Raw genomic sequence first — 23,211 nt, forward strand, 5'->3', positions numbered from 1 at the left:
CCCAGGGTTGGGAGTGAGAACAGGAAGCGACAGCAAATAGGCATAAAATTATATTGGGAGTGATAAAAAGTTTCTAAAATTACATTGTGGTGACAGTTGCACAGCTGTAAATTTACTAAAAGGCATTGAATTGCACAGTCAAAACAAGTGAATTTTATGGAATGTAAGTTCTACCTCAATAAAGTAAAATAAAGACATCTATCGTAGGTGTGTATATCCATGCTCATTATATATTTTGCATGTTTTTAAACTTTATAAGATGACATCATATCATAGACATTCTTTAGTAACCTCTTTTTCCATTCAACATATTTCTGAGATATAAATGTTGAAATGTTGAACACCCTCTAGCATACCCTCTGTCACTGCTGGATTGAATCCACTGTTATCACCATTTCTATATCATGGCTTACTTTTCCAGTAAAAATTAATTAATTGATTTAAAAGTGTCCATTATATTTCACACCTTGGTGAAGGCAGTTCATCGGGGGAGGTGCGGCAGGCCAGGATCTAGAGTTTAGCAGTGAAGGGCAGTGCGGAGGAGGAGACAGCTAAGGAAGGCCATGATTCCAATAATTTTGCATTCATAGAGAAGAAGAAAGTAAAGTTACAGGTACAAAGCGGGGTGTAAGGGCGAGGGTTGTATTTTATATTTTTTTATTTTGTAATGTAGTAACCACTTATCCATGTTTAAATACTGATGTGAAAGTGCCTGGTATGAGAGTAATGCTAGCTTCATAAAACGAGTCTCAAAGTGTTACCTTCTCTTCAATTTTTTGGAAGAGTTTGAGAAGGACTGGCATCAATCCTTTAAATCTATGGTAGAATTCTCCCATGAAGCCCTCTGGTCCTGGGCTTTTGTTTACTAATCTCCTTACTCATTATCGGTCTGTTCAGATATTCCATTTCTTGATTGTCTTGGCAGGTTCTATGTTTCCAGGAAATCATCTATATCTTCTAGGTCATCCAATTCATTGGCATACAAATGTTCACAGTAGTTTCTTATAATCCTCTGCACCTCTATGGCATCAGCTGTAGTGTCCCCTCTTCCATTTATAATTTTACTCATTTGAGTCTTTTTTTTCTCTGGTTAGTCCAGCTATAGGTTTGTCAATTCTGTCCATCCTTTCACAAAACCAACTCCTGGCTTCGCCGATCCTCCTATTGTCTCCCTAGTCTCTATTTCAATTTTTTTTTGCTCTAATCTTTATTATTTCCCTTCCTCTGCCAACTCTGGGCCCAACCTGTTCTTCTTCTAGTTTCTTGCGGTGCAAAGTTAGGTTGTCTATTTGAGACCTTTCTTTTTTCTTAATATAGGCATTTATCACTATAAACATACCTTAGAACTACCCTTGCTGCATCTCACAAATTCTGGCATGTTGTGTCTCCATTTCCACCAGTGTCAAGATATTCCCCAATCTCTCTCTTGATTTCCTCGCCTACTCACTGGCTGTCCAGGAGCACGCCATCCAATTTACACACATTTGTGAATTTTCCTATTTTCCTACTGCTATTGATTTCATACCATTGTGGTTGGAAAAGACACTTGATATGATTTTAATCTTCCCAAATTTGTCAAGACCTGTTCCAAGTCCAACGTATGATCCATCCCAGAGAATGCTCCATGTGTGCCCGAGAAGAACATGTACTCTGATACTACTGGACAGAGCACTCTGCATATGTCTGTCAAGTCTACCCGGTCCACAAAAGAAAGGAAAAGAAAACAAAAACAACAACAAAGTTCCTAGAGACAACAGATAAACAGCAAAAGCATCACGGAAACACTCAGGAGGACCTTCCTAACCCTTCCTGCTTAACCTTGACTGTGCTTCATAATGGTGGCTCAAGAGAGCATAAAAGGAGGAACTGTACACTAGGCATTCGGAAATCTTGCCATTAAAGCAATGGCTATAATAAAATTCTGGAGTTTATAAGTTTATAATTTCAATCTGTCAGTATTAGGACAATTTAATTTTGTGAAGAGCTAGACAAGTGAATCCACTATTTGATACCCGTATTGGTGTCAGTGTAGGTGAATTCCACCTGGTCCTTCCTGTCCCCTACATGGTCCTTTGACTCTGTCTGGAAATTTCACCTGGGGAACAACTATTCAAATGCACTGCCACCCAATCAGATGTCTTTTATCATGAACCACCTCAGGCTCAGGCCACTGCAAATGGCTGTGCAGGGGGCCTGGCTGAAGAGCCAAATAGGGGTTGAAATCTAGCCCTCTCAGAGAGCCCTGAAAGCCTTGAAATGCAGCACAAAGATGCTACCAGCTGGGACACAATAGCCCAAAGGTGGTGTCCTTTGTAATTCACATAAGAGCTCCACAGGCTAGTTGAGGCTCAGATGGTTTCTTTTAGAAGTAGGTGGGTCATAAACAAACAGTGAGCAAATAAAAAAGGTCATTATATGTGCTAAAGGTATTTGGACTACAATTCAAAGGCTGCCAAAATACATTTGACCAAATCATTCCACAGTTGCCCACTTTAGTTTTAAAACAGATCATCGCCCTCCTAAAGCCCTGTGCTATTCCAATGAATTTGACTTTCTCCCAAGCCTGTTTTCTTTTCATCTTCCTCCAGAGATCCAGCCAAACCCTCTCCTTGTGGGAATTTACAAGCTTCCTTGACTTTATCCCTCCTCTGCTCCTTTGTTCAGCTCTATCTCCCATCCCCCTCTCCCCAGGGTCACCCTCTGACCCCAAAGATCTTTAAACCCACATTTTGAACACTTACTTTGATCATTTACATAACGGCACTCTGATCAATGACTGGAAAATAAAACCGTTAAGAAATATATCATTCTGAAGACAGTTCTAGTCTATTAAACATTTAAGCTAGAAAAAAAGGGTACTGCTAAAGGTGAACAAAAATAGGAGAACAATTGCTTAGCAACAAGACAGAGTTTTAACCAAACTATAAATGGTACCTGCAGATTTGAAGGCACATCTTTAATTTCCAGCAACGGTAGAGAGGAAGAGTCATTATATTTAACATTTAACAGTATTTTGTCCTGTATTTCCCAAGTGTTCTATGGCAACTAAGGTATTACGACAATTCAGTGCACAAGGGAAGAGCAAAAGAGATCACATGTTCTTCCAAATGCCTTGATGTAAGACAGGTTGAGGATTTTGAGCTGAGGGTCATCTCATTACAGGTATTACAGAAAGGAGGAATGAAGGTAGCCAGGTAAAATTATGAAGAAAAATAATCACTTAGCTAAAAGGCATTTGGAGAGATTATCTTGAACAGGGATCTGCAAACTACAGCCTATGGGCCAAATCCCACCAGCCATCTCTGAGCTCAGAGGGTTTCACATTTTTAAATGGCTAAAAAAACAAAAATATGTCTAATATTTCATGATACATGAACATTATATGAAATCCAAGTTTCAGTGTCTGTAAAGTTTTATTGGAACACAGCCATGCTCATTCGTTTAAGGTTGATAGCTGATTTCATGCTACAATAGTTGCAATGGAAACCAAAGCCTAAAATATTTACCATATGGCCTTTTATAGGAAGTTTGCTGACCCCTGGTCCCATTGGGAAACCACCTCTCTCCCAAGTGGTTTAGGTAGGATTGATTCCACTCCCACTCTAGGGGTAGGCTCTGTTTGGTGTAAGCCAATTAGCACCTCCCCTCTCCCCGCCCCGCCCCGCCCTGGCACTGTGACTGGTTCAGGTGTGCGTGTGTGGCATCCACCAGTCCCATCAGTGAGAACCCTGGGGCTGATTCTGAGAATGCTGGGACACAGCTCCTCTCCAGCATGGATGGCCAGTGCGAGGATGGGAAGGGCTGCAAGCCATAGGAATGAAACTTGAGGAGGCAGGCAGAACAGAGAGAGCCCAGAGAGGTGGAGCAGAGCTCTGATGACTCTGGAATGCCCTTCAAACCTCTTCTGAAGCTGGCTTTGGTATTTAATTTGAGTATTTTTCTTATTGTGGCAAAAAACACATATCATAAAATTTACCATCTTACCCATTTTAAAGTGTACGGTTTACTAGTGTTACATATACTTACATTGTTGTGAAACAGATCTCCAGAACTTTTTTAACTTGTAGAACTAAAACTGTACTCATTAAACAACTCCCCACTGTCCCCTCCCCTCAGAGCACTATTCTACTTTCTACATCTATGAATTTGACTACTTTAGATAAATCATATAAACGAAATCATACAGTATCTGTGCTTTTGTGACTGGTTCATTTCACATAGCATAATTTCCTCAAGGTTCATCTGAGTTGTAGCATGTCACAGGATTTCCTTCCTTTTTAAGGCTGCATAGTATTCCACTGTATGTATTTCCCATATTTTGTTTATCTATCCATTGGTCAAAGGACATTTGGGATGTTTCCATCTCTTGGCTATTGTGAATACTGCTGCTATGAATATGGGTATGCAAATATCTCTTTGAGACTCTGCTTTCAATTACTTTGGATATATACCCAGAAATTGGGATTGCTGGATTATATGGTAGTTCTATTTTCAATTTTTTGAGGAATCATCAAACTGTTTACTGTGGTGGTTGCACCATTTTACAATATGCCAACAATACACAAGGGTTCCCTTTTCTCCTCATCCTCACCAACGCTTGTTATTTCTTACTTTTTTGAGAGCAGCCCTCCTAATGAGTGTCATATCTCATTGTGGTTTTGATTTGCATTTCCCTGATAATTAGTGATGTTGAGCATCTTTTCATATGCTTGTTGACCATTTGTATATCATCGGTGAGAACTGTAAGTCCTTTACCCATTTTTTAACTGAGTTATTTGATTTTTTTGTTGTTGAGTTGTAGTAATTCTTTACATATTCTGGATATTAACCCCTTATCAAAAAAATGATTTACAAATATTTTCTACCATTCCTTATGTTGCCATTTCACGCTGTTGATTGTGTCTTTTGATGCACAGAAATTTTTTAAAAAAATTTTATTGAGTTAATGATAGGTTACAATCTTGTGAAATTTCAGTTGTACATTATTGTTTGTCAGTCGTGTTGTAGGTGCACCCCTTCACCCTTTGTGCCCAACCCCCACCCCACCTTTCCCCTGGTAGCCACTAATCTGTTCTCTTTGTCTACATTTTTAAATTCCTCATATGAGTGGAGTCATACAGAGATTGTCCTTCTCTATCTGGCTTATTTCACGTAACATAATTCCCTCAAGGTCCATCCATGTTATTGCAAATGGGACGATTTTATTCTTTTTTATGGCTGAGTAGTATTCCATTGTATATATATACCACATCTTCTTTATCCAATCATCTGTTGATGGGCACTTAGGCTGCTTCGACATCTTGGCTATTGTAAATAATGCTGCAATAAACAGTGGAGTGCATAGGACTTTTGGAATTGCTGACTTCAAGCTCTTTGGATAGATACCAAGTAGTGGGATAGCTGGGTCGTATGGTATTTCTATTTTTAATTTTTTGAGGAATCTCCATACTGTTTTCCATAGTGGCTGCATCAGTTTGCATTCCCACCAGCAGTGTACGAGGGTTCCTTTTTCTCCACAACCTCTCCAACATTTGTTACTATTAGTTTTAGATATTTTTGTCATTCTCATGGGTGTAAGGTGATATCTTAGTGTAGTTTTGATTAGCATTTCCCTGATGATCAGTGATGATGAACATCTTTTCATGCGCCTATTGGCCATCTGCATATCTTCTTTGGAGAAATGTCTGTTCATGTCTCCTGCCCATTTTTTGATCGGGTTGTTTGATTTTTTTGATGGACAGAAGTTTTTAAGTTTTACATAGTCTCATTTGTCTATTCTTGCTTTTGTGACCTGTGCTTTTGATCTCATAGCCAAGAAACCATTGCCAAATCCAATGTTATTAAGCTTTTCCTCTATGTTTTATTCGAGGAGTTTTATACCTTTGGGTCTTTAATCGATTTTGAGTTAATTTTTATATATGATGTAAGATAAGGGTCCAAGTTCATTCTTATGCATATGGCTATCCAGTTTTCCCAGCACCATTTATTGCAGTCTGTCCTTTCCCCACTGAGTGTTCTTGGCATCCTTGTCAGAGATCATTTGACCATAAACACAAGGGTTTATTTCTGGACTCTACTCTATTCCATTGGTTTATATGTCTGTCTTTATGCCAGTACCATATTGTTTTGATTACAGTAGCTTTATAATATGTTTTGAAATCAGGAAGTATGAGTCCTACAGCTTTGTTCTTTCTCAAAATTGTTTTGGTCATTCAGGGTCTCTTGAGATTCCATATTAATTTTAGGGTGGTTTTCTCTCTTTTTGCAAAAAAATGCCATAGTGATTTTAATAGTAATTGCAGTGAATCTGTAGGTCACTTTGGGTAGTATTGACATCCAAGGAAAATTACTTAATATTAATATCTTCCAATCTTAATATTAATATCTTCCAATCCATGAACACAAAATATCTTTGCATTTATTTGTGTCTTCTTTAATTTCTTTCAGCAATGTTTTGCAGTTTTCAGTGTAAAAGTTGTTCAGCTTCCTAGTTAGATTCATTCCTAAATATTTTATTCTTTTTGATGCTACTGTAAATGGAGTTGTTTTAACTTCCTTTTTCAATTGTTCATTGCTAGTTTATAAAAACACAACTGACTTTTCTATGTTGATTTAGTATCATGCAACTTTGCTGAATTTGTTTATTAGTTCTAATAGATTTTTTTGGTGTGGAATCTTTAGTGTTTTCTCCATATGAAATCCTGTCATCTGTGAACAGAGATAATTTCATTTCTTCCTTTCCAATGTGAATGCCTTTTATGTCTTTTCCTCACCTAATTGCTCTTGCTAGGATTTCCAATACTATGTTGAATAGAAGTGGTGAGAGCAGGCATCCTTGTCTTGTTCCTGATCTTAGAGGAAAAGCTTTCAGTCTTTCACCACTGAGTATGATGTTAGTTGTGGGTTTTTTATATGTGGCCTTTATTATGTTGAAGTAGTTTCCTTCTATTCCAAGTTTGTTCAGTATTTTTTTCATGAGAGGTTACTGAATGGTGTCAAATGCTTTTTCTGCATTAATTGAGATGATCATGTGGTTTTTGCCCTTTATTCTCTTAATGTGGTGTATTACATTTATTGATTTCTGTATGTTGAACCATTCTTGCATTCCAGGAATAAATCCCACTTGGTCATGGTGTATAACACTTTTAATATGTTGTCAAATTTAGTTTGCTAGGATTTTGTTGAGGATTTTTGCATCAGTATTCATCAGGGATATTTCTCTGTAGTTTTCTTGTGATGTCTTTGTCTGGCTTTGGTATCAGGGAAATGCTAGCCTCATAAAATGAGTTTGGAAGTGTTACCTTCTCTTCAATTTTTTGGAAGAGTTTGAGGAGGATTGGTGTTAATTCTTCTTTCAATGGTTGGTAGCCCTCTCCAGTGAAGCCATCTATTGCTGGGCTCTTCATTGTTGGGAGGTTTTCAATTACAGATTCAATTTCCTTACTAATTATTGGTCTGTTCAGATTTTCTACTTCTTCATGATTCAGTCTTGGTAAGGCTGTGTGTTTTGAAGAATTTATCCATTTCTTCCAGGTTATCCAATTTGTTGACATACGTTTGTTCAAAGTATTCTCTTATAATCTTTAATTTCTGTGGCATTGATTGTAATGTCCCTTCTTTCATTTCTGATTTTAGTTATTTGGATCTTTCCTCTTTTTTTTTAGTGAATCTAGATAAGGGTTTTCCAATTTTGTTGAGCTCGAAAAACCAAACATTAGCGAGGCTGGCCCCGTGGCCGAGCGGTTAAGTTCGCACGCTCTGCTGTAGGCGGCCCAGTGTTTCGTTGGTTCGAATCCTGGGCGCGGACATGACACTGCTCATCAAACCACGCTGAGGCAGCGTCCCACATGCCACAACTAGAAGGACTCACAACGAAGAATATACAACTATGTACCGGGGGGCTTTGGGGAGAAAAAGGAAAAAATAAAATCTTTAAAAACAAAAACAAAAACAAAAAAACCAAACATTAGTTTTGTTGAATTTTTTCTATTATCTTTCTATTCTCTATTTCAATAATCTTTGCTCTAACCTTTATTATTTCCTTCCTTCTGCTAGCCTTAGGTTTAGTTTGTTCTTGTTTTGGAGTTCTTTGAAGTGTAAAATTAGGTTGTTAATTTGAGATCATTCTTTTTTTTTTAATGTACATGTTTATAGCTATAAACTTCCTTCTTAGCTCTGCTTTCATTGCATCTCATAAGTTTTGGTATGTTGGGTTTTCATTTTTCTCAAGGTATTTGCTAGTTTCCCCTGTGACATTTTCTTTGATGTATTGGTTGTTTAAGAGTGCATTGTTTAATTTCTGCATATTTATGCATCTGCCAGTTTTTCTTCTGTTATTGATTTCTAGTTTTATTCCACTGTAACCAGAAAAGATATTTTGTATAATTTCAATCTTTTAAAATTTGTTGTGACTTGTCTTATGGCCTAACATGTTGTCTATCTTGGAGAATGTTCCACACGCACTTGAGAAGAATGCATATTGTGCTGTTGTTGTGTGGAGAATTCTGCATATGTCTGCTGGGTCCAATTGGTCTGTAGTGTTGTTCACATCCTCTATTTCCTTATTTATCTTCTTTACAATTGTTTTCTCCATCAGTGAAATGAGCTATTGAAGTCTCCTACTATTGTTGTGTTGCTATTTCTCCCTTCAATTCTGTCAATGTTTGCTTCATATATTTAGGAGCTTTTATGTTTGGAGTATAAATATTTATAATTATTATGTCTTCTTGGTGAATCGTCCCTTTTAACCTTACACAATGTCTTCTTTGTCTCTTGTAACAGTTTTTTTTTTTTTTTTTTTTTTAAAGATTTTATTTTTTCCTTTTTCTCCCCAAAGCCCCCCGGTACATAGTTGTGTATTCTTCGTTGTGGGTTCCTCTAGTTGTAGCATGTGGGACGCTGCCTCAGCGTGGTCTGACGAGCAGTGCCATGTCCGCGCCCAGGATTCGAACCGACGAAACACTGGGCCGCCTGCAGCGGAGCGCGCGAACTTAACCACTCGGCCACGGGGCCAGCCCCTCTTGTAACAGTTTTTGACTTAAAAACTGTTTTGTCTGATATTAGTACAGATCTCCCTCAGTATTCGTGGGGGATTGATTCCAGGATCCCTTGCAGATACCAAAAATCCATGGATGCTCAAGTCCTTCATATAAAATGGCATAGTATTTGCATATAAACTACACACATCCTCCTATATACTTTAAATCATCTCTAGATAGCTTATAATACCTAATACAGTGTAAGTGCTATGTAAATAGTTGTTATACTGTATTGTTGAGGGAATAATGATCCAAAAAACCCACCTGTTTTTTGTGTACAGTGTTTGGTACAGATGCAACCATCATAGGCCTTTTGATCCATAGTTGGTTAAATCTGTGGATATGGAATCTGTACATACAAAGGGCCAACTGTATAGCCACCTCTTCTCTATTTTGGTTACCATTTACTTTGAATTTTTTCCTATCCATTCATTTGCAGCCTGTTTGTCCTTGGAATGAAAGTGAGCTTCTTGTAAATAGCACATAGTTGGATTCTGTGTTTTTTTTAAGTTAATTTAGGCTATCTATGTCTTTTGATTGAGGAGTTTAATCTCTTTGCACTTGAAGTAATTACTGATATGGAAGGACATAGTATTGCTATTTAAATTGTAGCTTTTTTGTCCCTCCTTTCCTCTCTTACTGCCTTCCTTCGTATTTCATTGATTTTTGTAGTGACATCCCTTGGTTCTCTTCTCATTTCCTTTTGTTTATATCTTATAGATTTTTTTTGTGGTTACCATTGCAATTACATAAAATATCTTAAAATTATCATATTCTATTTTAAACTGACAACTTAATTACAACTGCATACAAAATTACTCTTATGCAGCTCAGCCCCCTCACCTTATGTTATTGATGTCACAAATTACATCTTTATATATTGTATACCCATTAACATAGACTTATAGTTATTTTTTATGTTTTTATCATTTAAATTCTATACAGAAATTAAAAGTGAATTTATGCGCCAAAATTATATTAATACAGGCTGCTATTGCATGTATTTACCTCTACTGGAGAACTTTATAATTTCAGTTGGCTTTGTGACACTCTAGCATCCTTTCCTTTCACCTTGAAGGACTTCTTTTAGTATTTCTTGCAGAGCAGGTCTAGTGGTAATGAATTCCCTCAACTTTTGTTTATCTTAGAAAGTCTTAATTTCACCTTCATGTTGGAAGGGCAGTTTTGTTGTATACAGTATTCTTGGTTGGCAGATTTTTTTTTTTTCATTTAGCACTTTTAATATGTCATCCCATTCTTCTAGCTTACAATGTTTTTGCTGAGAAATGTGCTCATGATCTTATGGAAGCTCCTGTGTAGGTGATTAGTTGTTTTTCTCTTGCCGATTTCAAGATTTTCTCTTTGACTTTGAATTTGATAGTTTTATTATAATGTGTCTCAGTGTGGGGCTTTTTGGATATATCCTGGTTGGAGTTATTTGAGCTTCTTGAATTATTACGTCCATTTCTTTCCTCAAATTTGGGAATTTTTCACCCATTATTTTTTCAAATAAACTCTCTGCCCCTTTCTCTTCCTCTTCTCCTTCTAGGACTCCTATAATGCATATATTATCACTTATTAGCATCCCATGATCCCTTAGGCTCTCTCAATTTTTCTTTCTTCTTTTTTTCTTTTTGCTCTTTGACTCCATGATTTCAAACTACCTGTCTTCAAGTTTGCTGATTCTTTCTTCTCCCTCATCAAGTCTGTTGTTGAACTTTTCTAGTAAATATTTCAGTTAACTTATTAAGTTTTTCAGCTCCAGAATTTCTGTTTGGTTCTTTTTTATAGTTTCCATCTGTTTATTGATATTCTCATTTTGTTCATGCATTGCTTTCCTGATTTTGTTTAGTTGTCTATCTGTGTTTTCTATTAGCTCATTGAGCATCTTTATGATTGTTATTTTGACATGTGAAATATAAAGGCATGCTTATAGATCTGTATTTCTTTAGAGTCAGTTTCTGGAGTTTTAGTTTGTTCTTTTGATTGGGCCATGTTTCCATGTTTCTTTGTATGCCATGTGATTTTGTTGTTGTTGAGACTTGGGCATTTGAACAAAGAAAAAATCTCTTCCAAGTCTTTATAGATTGGCTTTGTTGAGGGAAAACTTTCATTGATCAGCTCAGGTAAAGATTCTAGGACCACTAAACCTTTTATAAGGATCCATCTTCCCTGGGCTTGTGTGTGAGTCCTTTTACTCATTTTAAATTCACTAAATGACTTGATCCTACTTCTTTTCAGAAGCCCACAATCTCTTGCTCACCCTAGCATCTGTCTGTGGAATTGCAGCTCTAACATGCCATGATGATCTCATCTGTTTTCAGCAGCTTCCCATCAAAGCCATCAATCATGTCATCCCTGTCTCAGGTGAGACAGATACCAGTTCCTCAGGCAGCCCCTAGACTAGCCAGAACATTGGATGCACAATCCACTCTTTTGCTTCTGTCCTGAGGAAGAATTCCTGGTGTGGGAGATTTTCTCCTGGTTGTGCCATACTAGATCAGATAATTGGAGGAGTACAGACAGATATGTAAAACACCACAAATTTTCCTACCCTTTTTTCTGGAATTCCTTTTTGGTTTTACATTGGTTTGGGTGTTATAACTTCTCAGTTGGTCTCCAGAATTCTCACAAAGGTATATTGGTCAATATATTAACTCAGTTTCTCTGTGGAAGAGGGTTTGAAGCTTCCTAGACCACTATCTTGCTGATGTCACCCCGCTTTGTATATTTTTTTGATACATAAACTTACTTTAGAACACTTTTAAAGTTACAGAAAATTATAAAGAGAACAGAGAGTTCCTGTATATCTGGCACCCAGATTCCCTTATTGTTAATATCTTATGTTAATGTAGTATACTTTCAATAATTAATGAACCAATATTGATACATTATTAGTAACTGAAGTCTACACGTTACCCAGATTTTCTTAGGTTTTACCTAATGTCCTTTGTCTGTTCCAGAATGCCACCCAGGATATCCCTCATATTTAGCTGTCACGTCTTCTTAGGCTCCTCTTGTCTACGACAGTTTTACTACTTACTTTTTAGGTAAATAAACCAAGAAATTCTTTTTATTGTTTAAGCCAAATTGGTTAAGAATTTTCTGTTGCTTGTCACTTGCAAGTTTCCCAACTGACACAGTTTTTTAGTCTGAACACATTATTTTATAGTAAGAAAAGTGGGGCCTACCATGTCCAAATGATTACCCACCATCACACATCTAGTACTGAGAAGAGCTGGAATCCTAGTCCAAGTGTTTATACTCTCTAATTTCTGTGATTTATGATTCTAGGCCACTTGTTGCTGGGATACACTGCATTCACACTACCCCAGAAAGACACTTTCATTACATCCTGAATTTTGAAGATCTTATAAACAGCCACACTATGATATGAATGAGTGACAAGGCCTTGATGAACTTTCAAGGTCTAATTAGGAAATATAGGCTTTATCTATGTGCCCAAATTCTGATAGTGAAATTTCTACATCAGTAACTTAAGGAGAGATAATTTCCACTCACAGACTTATGTATCAGCATCTTTTCCAACAAGCTATTTAATACAATGCTTCAGAAAAAGGTCTATTCATCCATCCATCTATCTACTCATACATCTAAATATTTATTCAACAAACATTTATTGACCACTTGTTATTGCCTAGACAATATTCTGGGCAGTGCAAACCAACTCCCCTTGATCTCTTTTATCTTCTGTAGTGGAACAGTCATGAATCTCCAGCAATTTTTGGACCAACACCAAATGGCATCAACATATTTAAATTCATGAAGCCTTTTTCTTTCTTATAGATTTTAAGTAAAAATGAAGGCTTGATAATGTAGGAAACTAAAGTTTAAATGTTGAGCTAAAAAAGAAGAACCAGTTGAGGAGACATGAGAAAGAACCTCTAGTGAGTTTGGAGCAAAAAAAAGAGGGATGGTGTCATGGAAGCCAAGACAACAGCCTAAAACAGAACATCACGAAAAATGAATTGGGGACCTTTATGTGGGAGCTTTATAAAATTCCACAAGGATAATGAGCAGAATTTCTTCAAAACGCTATGGACAATTAACTTTTTGAAAGCACAATGGAGCTGTTTCTCTATAGACCATTAGTAAGAACAAGTTGCTATGTAATTTTCACTTCCCTAATAATTATTTGCACTTGCATTTGGCATTCCATTGTGACTGGGCTTCGAGTTGCTATCATTTCCTGTCCCTTCATCTCCCTCCTACGAAGATACTGGTTGGAGGTAGGGAGAGGCTGCAAACCCTGTGATCGGCAGGCCTCCTCTCTCTTAGCACCCACCACAAGGAAGGGAGTCATGACACTCTCATATTAAAAGGTCTACTTCTCTGGTGATTCTGACAACGTTATTCCTAGAACACCCTTTAGAGGTAGGTCATGAATGTCAGAGCTGTGCAAGAACTGTGTGCTGACACCAGACACATTATAGAGCTTTCTGGCAACAAGTAGGAAAAAAATGGGGCTCTGGGGTCCATTTTTAGCTTCCTGCATGACTCAGAGTGCAATCTCAGAAAAGTCACTATACCAATGACTGCCCTAGTTTCTTTCATATATAAAATAAATGGCAGCTCCCCATTTCATGGGAGGGTTTTGAAAATTTATCAATTAGTGAATTAAAAATATGAGAATGGGGTCAAATGCATGATGCTCTAGAGCAAGGTTTGGCAAATTATTATAGCCCATGGGCCAAATCCAGCCTCAGTTTGTTTTTGTGAATAAAGTTTTATTGGAACACAACCATGTCCATTTGTTTACATATTTCCTATGGCTGCTTTCAAATTACAATGGCAGAGTTGCATTGTGTTGAGTCACAACAGAGACCACATTGCCTCCGTAGCCTAAAACTTTTACTATGTGAACTTTTGCAGAAAGGTTTTGCGGACTTGGCCTAGAGAATTCAGGGCTGGAGGCAAGGGGAAAAAGGCATTTATGTTTTGGTGAGAAAACCCATCTTTGGCAAGGCATGGAAATTGCTTTCTGAGGGAGTCCATAGTTAGAGGCAATCTTCCCTTTTTCTAGGCCTTTATTGAGAAAGCCACATAAGAAATGATAAAAAAAGACTCAAGAGGTGAAGTTGGGAGGTAAGGGCTGAGGGCTAATTAGTTTTTAACAGATGTGGCCTTCTGAAAAACATGAATGACCAAGGAATCCTGTCATATTCTTTCTTACTTGTGTTACTTTCCTGTATTGGCCATCCACTCACACTGAAAGTGATGACCCAGAAGAAAAGGGAAAGACAGGGCAATGCATAGTTCCTTTCCTTTTAGCTCTTTACCCATCAGCAAGCCAAAGGTTGGGGCGTTGGTAGAGTGTGTTCATATCAAGAAATAAAATAAAAACTATTAGTTGGTTTTGCAAAGCATTTCTACTTTTCTGATTAGAATGAAATACATACACATGTAAGAGCTATGAAACACAAATTGTGTAATTTCAGTGATTCTGCATACAAGTTAAATGCTCCTATACTTGCATCTAAAGCTTGCATTGCACAATATAATGGTGAGTGGCAAAATTCATGCTAATAATTTAAAATTTTAATTTCTTTACTTAGAATGGTATTAAATAGTAAATAAGAAAGTATGTTGACAAAGAGACCACAAAAAAGGAGAAAACCTTTACATTTTAGTACCTTTAACAGCACTTTTATCCAGCTTTTTGAAAAAGGGGACTGCATTTTCACTTTGCAATGGGCCCCCAAAATTATGTAGCCAGTCCTGCATACTCAGCAGCATCCTTTAAGATCAACTAGTCTTCTTTGAGAGTCTCTCCCGGCCTTATAAATCTGGACATCTGCTGCCAAACCTGTGCTCTTGAACAGCAGTGTGGCACATTCCATGCAACAACTATGTGACACAGTTCCTCTTCACTCAGATTGATCATAGTGTCCACTGGCACAAAAAGTACTACCATCTCTCATTATAATGCAATTGAAGATGCTCTGCCCCAGAAATTGACCACTGATAACAAAGTTTTCATCAAGCTTTGAGAGGAGCTACAGGACAAGGGCTTGGTAGGGAACTGCTGTTTCCTACCCACTGGTGGACCACACACAGTAAGGCACTCTGTCACCAGCCCTCCTCTTCTCCTCTTACGCATGAGTGCAGACAATAATGAAAAGACACCTGCCACAAAGATGATTCCATGTCCTCTTAAGTTCAGCCAATTTACTTGGCAGCAACATCCATACCCCCCACTTGGCATTTGGCACAGGCCACCATCTCCTGCCTGTGCCCCAGCCTTAGGCGATGACATCAAAATTACTCTGCAAAGGTTGGCTCAATCCAGAAAGAAGAGATCCAAAGGCGCCTCAAAAGAATCAAGAGGTGGTAGGCAGCCCCAAGCTAGTATTTCAATTACAGGCTGTGATGGAAACCTGGCCATCCAGGTGCTTCTCCTCTTTACAGGCTGGCTGTCCCTGTGATTCCAAATGGACTTGGTGACCCACCTCATGTACATCCCTAGGGGCTACATAAAAGCTCAGATGAAAGAACTCACCCCGTGCACCGTGCACCAACTAACCTGCTGTCTACAGCTCCGCCCGAATGCGCATGTCCCAACTCTGTTGTAGTCAAGTGGCCCAAGGAAGTTCAGATAATTACAATCCCGTCAGATACTTTGGCCTGCTGGACAAATAAGCCAAATAGTTCAGGGACCTGTCCTAGAATGATGGCCAGATTGAGTAACCCAGCAAAGTTTCAAAAACAAATGTACAGGGAAAATGATACAGGAGGAGTCTGCCTAGCACAGCTCTTTGCGCCATATGCCAGGTTAGATCTGGAATGATAGTGCTGTTTCAGAGCCTTCCTGTTAAAAGCATTTCCATCAACTCTGCAAACTCACCTTCCAGCTGGGAGCTGTCATTATTAACTTAGCAGATAGGTGCTTTGTCAGATTCGAAAGAAAACAAAGCTGCTCCAATGAAGGGAATAAACAGCCCCTAATGTTCAGCCTGGGAAGCTCTTGCATTGACACGACATAATTACCTTTCATTTCATGTAATGATACTATCACTTTTACTTTGTTTTTCCAATTCCAAAATTACAACATATCTCCCTCCCCTTGACTAGATGCTCGGGATCCTAAGGAACTTGGTTAATGAAATGGCATTTGCTCTTGTCATGAGGCAATTATTTGCATTTTACACAGAATTCACTGTGTGCACTTAGAAGTGATATATTTTATTTACAAATTCTTCATCAAAAAACACAAAAGATGATGGAAACTGCCTCTTCTCTAACATAATGCCAGTTCTTAACTCTTTGGATGTTTAAAACCTCACAAAATAACAGAGCAAACACTTCAAATAGCTCTTTCTTATCTCCTTTATGGGCACGACTGTTAATTTCCACAAAGACCTTCTGCATTTTATTACCAGAAACACAGGGTAACAACGTGGGTAATCTCCCAGCCCTATTTCTCCTTTTTGGTCGTGCATGAAAAATGTAGGCTTGTTAAAGTAGGAAATTGACGTCTGCTTCAAAGATGAAAATGTTACAGGGGACGGTGAGTGCAACCACAGTATCCACGTCCAACTTTACAACTTGACTCTTCTTGACGTTTAAAAATTTTTAGAGAAGGAAAAGTTCAAGGGCACGCATCACAGAGTAACAGATTAAGGGATTCATCCACAGAATAACAGTCAAACTTTCTTATGAAATCTTGGGGTAAAAATCAAGAAAAAAATACTTGAAGAATAGCCCTAGAACTTCCAAACATGCTTGAAGACAATCAATTGCTTCTTCCCTCTTTGGGACATTTGAATTAGATGAAGTAAAGTCTAGAGGAAATACCTGGGGGCTCACACATAAGGATGAGGTAAGATTTTGCCACTTCTAATTTCCACGAAGACAGAATCCTATCACATTGACTTGACTGTCTTCTGTTGTGATTGATAAAAAAAGGGGAGTGGTGTATGCAAATTGCTTGTCTCTCTAGATTATTCTTTCTTGGAGATAGATGAGCCAAAAATTTCACATTGACATTTCACATTGACCACTGAAATGACTGGCAGATAAGAATGGCTAAACTTCTCTCAAGTTGGGCCAAGTCCATAGTGGAGAACTAAGTGGAAGTTTCCATATCTCATTACTAATCTCCACTATTCAGCTTTCAGAACTGAATTCTGCATTAAGAAGATAGTGACTCGGTTTAATTGCCTACCATGGGAATTGCTGGTAGAATAAGAGAACAGCGTGTCTTGTCCAATACGCATGCAGGGCTACTTTTTGTGGACTCAGGATGAAGGTGGCCAGAAAGCCAGCAGACCAAAAAAGAAAAACAAGAGCCTCTTAAATTTGGAACTTGAAAACTCAGGGCACGTGGTTTAGAAATGACCCTCCGGTCTCTTTCTCCACCCCCCATCACTCTCCCCAGACTCCAACTTGGCTCATTATAATCATATATCTTGCCAGCTAGTGTTTTAATATTTATTTTGCTCATGTTTTAATTTTTCCTTCAAGCTACAAAAACCAAAATTCCAGATTTATGAAAGCACATTATTTTTGCATTAACTCTCCCACCCCTAGAGTCAAATAAGCATGTTCTTACTCCATTTAGTCAAAAACAGAAACTAAGCAATACATGGTACTCCCTACTCTCTGACTATTAAAATTATTATATGTCTCTAAAGAGACTAAACGAGACGTTGCTCGGTTGAGAGTGATGGCTGGCCTCTCTGTAGCATGAGGCCCATGGCAACGGCCTGCCTCCTTGTCCAGCCCTCACCCCTACTTCCAGCAGATTAGATTAATTCCTCCTTGGGGGTCTCCACTGTATCTAAAACATATTCCATTATTTTATTTATCATTTCCAGCACATTCTAAGATCCTTGAAGGTAAGAACTTGTCTTATTCATCTTGGTATTTTCAGCATTTAGTGGTGCTCAATAAATGTTGGGTGGATGGATCTTGAGTGTGGCCAAGGAGAGGTTCTGAAGGAAGGACCTAGATACCCAGGTTGATCAGGCCCAGATCTAAGCATGCTGAGTGGGGAGGGTATGGCAAGAACAGATGGAGGTGAGCTGAGCTGAGCATACATTGATAAGGCTAGGTAATCCTAGGGGTAGGGGACAAAGCTATAGAATATGACAGGCTTAGTGTGGATGAAATTCCATGACAGAGCCCAAGGAACCGAGGCCTTAGAGTCTGAAGATGTGATACAAACACTGGTATGACTAGCCATAGGATGTGGAGATACCAATCCCTGGAATATTCAGCTTGTTCTGTAAAAAGGAGGTTCTTCTATGTGCCTGAACTACGTCAGAGGACACTTGTTAAGATTAAATATAATCTTATTTCTTGCAAGAATTTTCTAAACTTTGGTAGTGTGATACATAAACAGAGCTATCTTCTATTACCAAATTACAACACTTTGAGAGCAAAAGGAGGTACTATCAGTAATTATGTCAGAATTATGATATGGTCACTCATCTATGTCTATATCTATTTCTATATCCTATATGCATTTATATCTGTATCTACAATGATGTCTGTGTACCTGTATCTATCTACAGCTACATCTACACATACATATGTTCATATCTCCAACTATATCAATATCCACCTGTATCCACACCTACACCTATTAGTTATTGACTCTGTTATTATAACAATCATCTCAGAGTACCTCACTTTCTCTTCTTTTCCCTTTCCATCCATCTTGTCCTCTCTTATCCATTTCTCACCAAACACTCTCTCTCCTAAGAGTCTTTCCATTCCTCATAGTTTCTCTCTTCCCATATTTCTCTCTTACTTCCCCTACTCTACTCTCTCTCTTAACTGGTAACAATAAGGAACTGAGAAATTTTAATTTTGCATCTGTTATGTTTCTTAAACAATGTTTTCTGTTCCTCAAAAAAATGTATTTCATATTTTTCTAAGAATACCAACAAAAGTTGTCCTTTCTTAATGGGGAATCTGGTACATTTGAGCAAGCAATGGCTTGTGACTTGGTACGTCTGTGTAAACTTTGGGAAAGCCATTTGATTAGTCTGAGTCTCAGTTTTATTTATCATCTGGAAAATGGGATGATTATTCCTTATTAAAAGAGGTCATGTGTAGAACAGTGCTTTAGAGCAGCAGCCATAGCTGTTCATCAGAATCACCAGAGGAGCTTTGAAACTCCCACCTCGTAGGCTCTACCCCAGATCCAATGCTAGGGTCTGAATGTCTGTGTTCCTCCAAAATTCATATGTTGAAGCCCTAGCCCCAAGGTGGCCGTATTTGGAGGGTGGGGCCTTTGGGAGGTAATCAGGTCATGACGGTGGAGCCCCCATGATGAGATTAGTGCCCTTATAAGAAGAGACAGAGAGAGATGATCTCTCTGTCTGTGTCATGTGAGGACACAGCAAGAAGGCAGCTGTCTGCAAGTCAGGAAGAAGGTCCTCACCAAGAACCTGGCTATACTAGCACCTTGATCTTGGAATTCTCAGCCTCTAGAACAATGAGAAATAATTTTCTATGTTTAAGCCACCCAGTTTATGGTATTTTATTATAGCAGCCCAAACAGACTACGACACCCAGGCATCAGGATTTTTTACTGCTCTTCAGACTATTCCAATGCACAGCCAAAGTTGAGAACCATTAGTCTGCAGAGTATACGATATTATATAAATGTACATTAACATGTGTGTAATGGCATTTTCAATTTTTTTTAACCCTAAGGATTAGTAACTCTTTATAGAAAACAGGTTATCCAGCCCCACCCTAAATAATTGGGGATGGGAGAGGGAAGATGAAATTTGAACACATTTTGAATTACCCTGGGCCGTGTTCTGAAAGACTCATAATGATAGAGTTATCTCATCATTTAGCTATTAGACTCTAACTTTGAATATGTGAAGCCTGGCTCCTCCCATAGTTTGTCCCTCGCTCGGAAGTAGTTGCACTTTCACCACAATTGCCTGATGTGGGTTATCCTTTAGATCCTAAGACAAGATTTAAAAAAAGAAGATATCTAATCTGTTTCAAAGAGAATATGTCAAAGAGTAAAAAATTAAATGCAAAGGTGCTAATTACTAACTACACATTAATTTTCAAATTGTTCTTTTAACTTCTAAAAGTAATGAGTACAGTTATACTCCATACTGCAAACACGGGCTCCGGGAAACTCTGGTAATTAGAGTATCGCTTTGTAATGGACATTACTCAGCAGGAAAGAAAAAAAAAAATCACAATGATTCTCATTACGTATAAAACTCATTAGTGACAAAGGAAGAACAAACACTTTTCAAAGTACAGTTCTTGACATCTTAAAACAGTGTCTCTGAGAGGACTGTGGAAACTTATTTTTCAAGTAAAAAATCCCCGTAGATTTGGAAAAGTAACACCGGAGACTTTGGTTTTAAAACTTGCTATTTAGCAGTCAGTCCAGGTTTCTCTATTAAGTTGCTGATTGGCTCTTACATGTTTTAACAGCTGGCATTAGGCCAATGTAAATGTTAAATTGACACCTGGGCTGGCCCTCAAAAATGTCAATGACACCAATGGGAATGCATGTAGGTACAGCTAGCTGGGGTTCCCAGAATCTCCAACCAATAGGCCTCGGTTTGGGATTCTATCTATTGATCAAATGACCTGGAAGGTATAGGAACGCAAATCTAACCAGGGAAAAAGAAAAATCCATTTTAATCAAAGAAGTCTGAGATAGACCTTCATAAATTCACAATCCATGTCTTTTAAAAATTACATTTCTTTGGCAGAAAGGTTTATTGTTTTGAGTCAAAGCATCTAGGCCACCTCAACTGAGCCAATTACATAAAGTCATAACCGCGTTAGAAAATAGATGGCACGATATCAAAAAATATCATCTTTCTAGCAGTATAAGAGATGAGCAAACTGTATGAAATTAAAGGTTCAGAATCTAGAGTATAAGCAAAACTGTTGACCTTTCTTCCAGTCTTTGAGCTTTCCGGAGATTCTGCTCCCACTGCCATTTCTACCAGTTTCTCTGTGAGCACATCCTCAGGAAAGCCTTTATGAGCCAGAAGGCCACTGCCCACAGGCTCCCCGGACTGGGTCATGTTCAAGAGCAACTTGAATCCTCCCAAGATGGACCCAGGAGGCAAGCTCCTCAGCAACAAGCTGTACTCTGAAGAGGGGCCCCTCCCCTCGGCAATAATTCTAGGAAGGTGAAAGATTTGGGCTGCAGGGACTGCAAAACTGACCACAACACTCATGTGAGTTTTCCCCTGGCTACTTCCCAATAATCTTAACTTGGAGGTGCCGGGCTGTCCAAAGACCAAATCCCTCAAATCCAATCTTGGCAGATATTTTTGTTTTTGTAAAAATGATCCGCCACCTCGTGGTGATCCTATACTTGCTAACCACTCCACAGTCAGCTTGGCTGGAACAAAGAATGCAGCCTGTGGTATGAAAGATTTCTTCCTCTTGGTCTTCAATCTCTGCTCAATTGTACTAGGCTAGGGCCAACCATGCCTCCTGATCTCAGATCTATTTCACTAATTTCTCATAATTAAGAATATTTCACTTAGGTTGAAGAAGAAAGCAGGGTGGATCTTTGCTGTTTTGAGAAGTGCAATGTAGAGACTTTTCTCATACAACTGCAAAAACCAGAGCACTGCAGCCTCCGTGAAAAAGGTAAACACAGAATTACCACGTGATCCAGCAATTCCACTCCTAGGTATATACCCAAATGAATTGCAAGTAGGAACTCAAACAGATATTTGTGCACCAATGCTCACGGCAGCATTATTTACAAGAGCCATAAGCTGGAAACAAGCCAAACGTCCACTGACAGATGAACAGATAAACAAATGTGGTCTAGTCGAACAATGGAATATTATCCAGCCTTAAAAGGAATGAAATTCTCAGATATGCTGCAACATGGATGAACCTTGAGGACATTATGCTAAGTGAAATGAGCCAGATAGAAAAGGACAAATACTATATAATTTCACTTATGTGCGGTATCTAGAATAGGCAGATTCATAGAGAAAGTAGAATAGAGGTTTCTAGGGGTTGGGGAAGAGGGAATGGGGAGTTATTGTTTAATGAGTACAGAGTTTCAATTTGGGATGATGAAAAAGTTCTAGAAATGGATAGTGTGATTTTGAATGTACTTAATGTCACCAAATCATATACCTAAAAATGGTTAAAATGGTAAGTAAAATTTACCATTATGTTATCAATAACATAACCATTATATGTATAGGACGTATTTAACATAACCATGATATAATATATATTTTACTACAATTTAACAAAAGAAGAGAGCACCACAAAAATCCAAAATCTTAGCCAATGTCAGTGGGAGAAATTTATGATACGACCCATAATGCATAATCCTTTTAGCTGATTTTTCTAGTAAGAGATGAGCCAGGAACATTCCTGTCTTAACCACTTCTAGAAAGTTTTCTAAATGATACTCCTCCATGTCAAACTTTAGTTACTAGCCTCAGGCAATGAGTACAACTGGCCTTGGACTTAATAATGAAAACTTTTGCTCTGGGCTGGGATTATCATGCTACGTAGTGAAGCGTCACTCTAAAATGGCACGTGCCCAAGAACAAAGCACCTTCATGTCACAAGATATAGAAAGCACATGAGATCAAGCTGCTTGAGATATGGCCTCTAAATGCCTCTGACTTCCTAATTTAAGTATGTTAATTCTCCCGAGTCAAGGGTCAAAACAGAGATGCCCAAAAAACCAAAGCTTTCACTGTTCATGCCGTCTGTTCAACCTACTTGATGAAGCAATCTCGGCCATCCCGGTTTGCAGTCATCTCCCATCCATAGGGCGGCACCTGGTTCAAGCCCCAGGTTCCCGAGGGAGGCGGCCAGCCTGAAGACTTTGTCCTGTGGCTGGAAAAAAACAAGAGAAAAGCATCATCACACCTGATACCTGGACGTTTCTTCAGAGACAAACTCCAGGGGGTCATGGGACTTGCTCCTCTCAATTGTGAGTTGTATCCTCAGCTGATCAAATGAACAATTGGAAAGAATTCTGGTTTTTTTGGTTGTTTTTTGGATTTTTTTGTATGAGGAAGATTAGTCCTGAGCTAACATACATTGCCAATCTTCCTCTTTTTGCTTGAGTAAGATTGTCACTGAGCTAACATCTGTGCCAATCTTCCTCTACTTTATGTGGGATGCTGCCAAAATGCGCCTTGATGAAGTGTGTAGGTCCATG

General features: G+C 38.4%; 1 protein-coding gene across 1 annotated transcript in view; it reads right to left on the reverse strand.

Moving 5' to 3' along the window:
* FRMPD4 (FERM and PDZ domain containing 4) overlaps positions 1-22,820 on the reverse strand; it is a 185,806-nt gene extending 162,986 nt beyond the window's left edge. Inside the window, exon 1 of the mRNA XM_046672654.1 lies at positions 22,767-22,820. Coding sequence (XP_046528610.1) covers positions 22,767-22,804 — 38 coding nt within the window. The 5' untranslated portion in view covers positions 22,805-22,820. The remainder of the gene's footprint in view (positions 1-22,766) is intronic.
* Positions 22,821-23,211: the final 391 nt, after the last annotated feature.

Source organism: Equus quagga, chromosome 10 (genome assembly GCF_021613505.1).
Source record: "Equus quagga isolate Etosha38 chromosome 10, UCLA_HA_Equagga_1.0, whole genome shotgun sequence".
Lineage (NCBI taxonomy): Eukaryota > Metazoa > Chordata > Mammalia > Perissodactyla > Equidae > Equus > Equus quagga.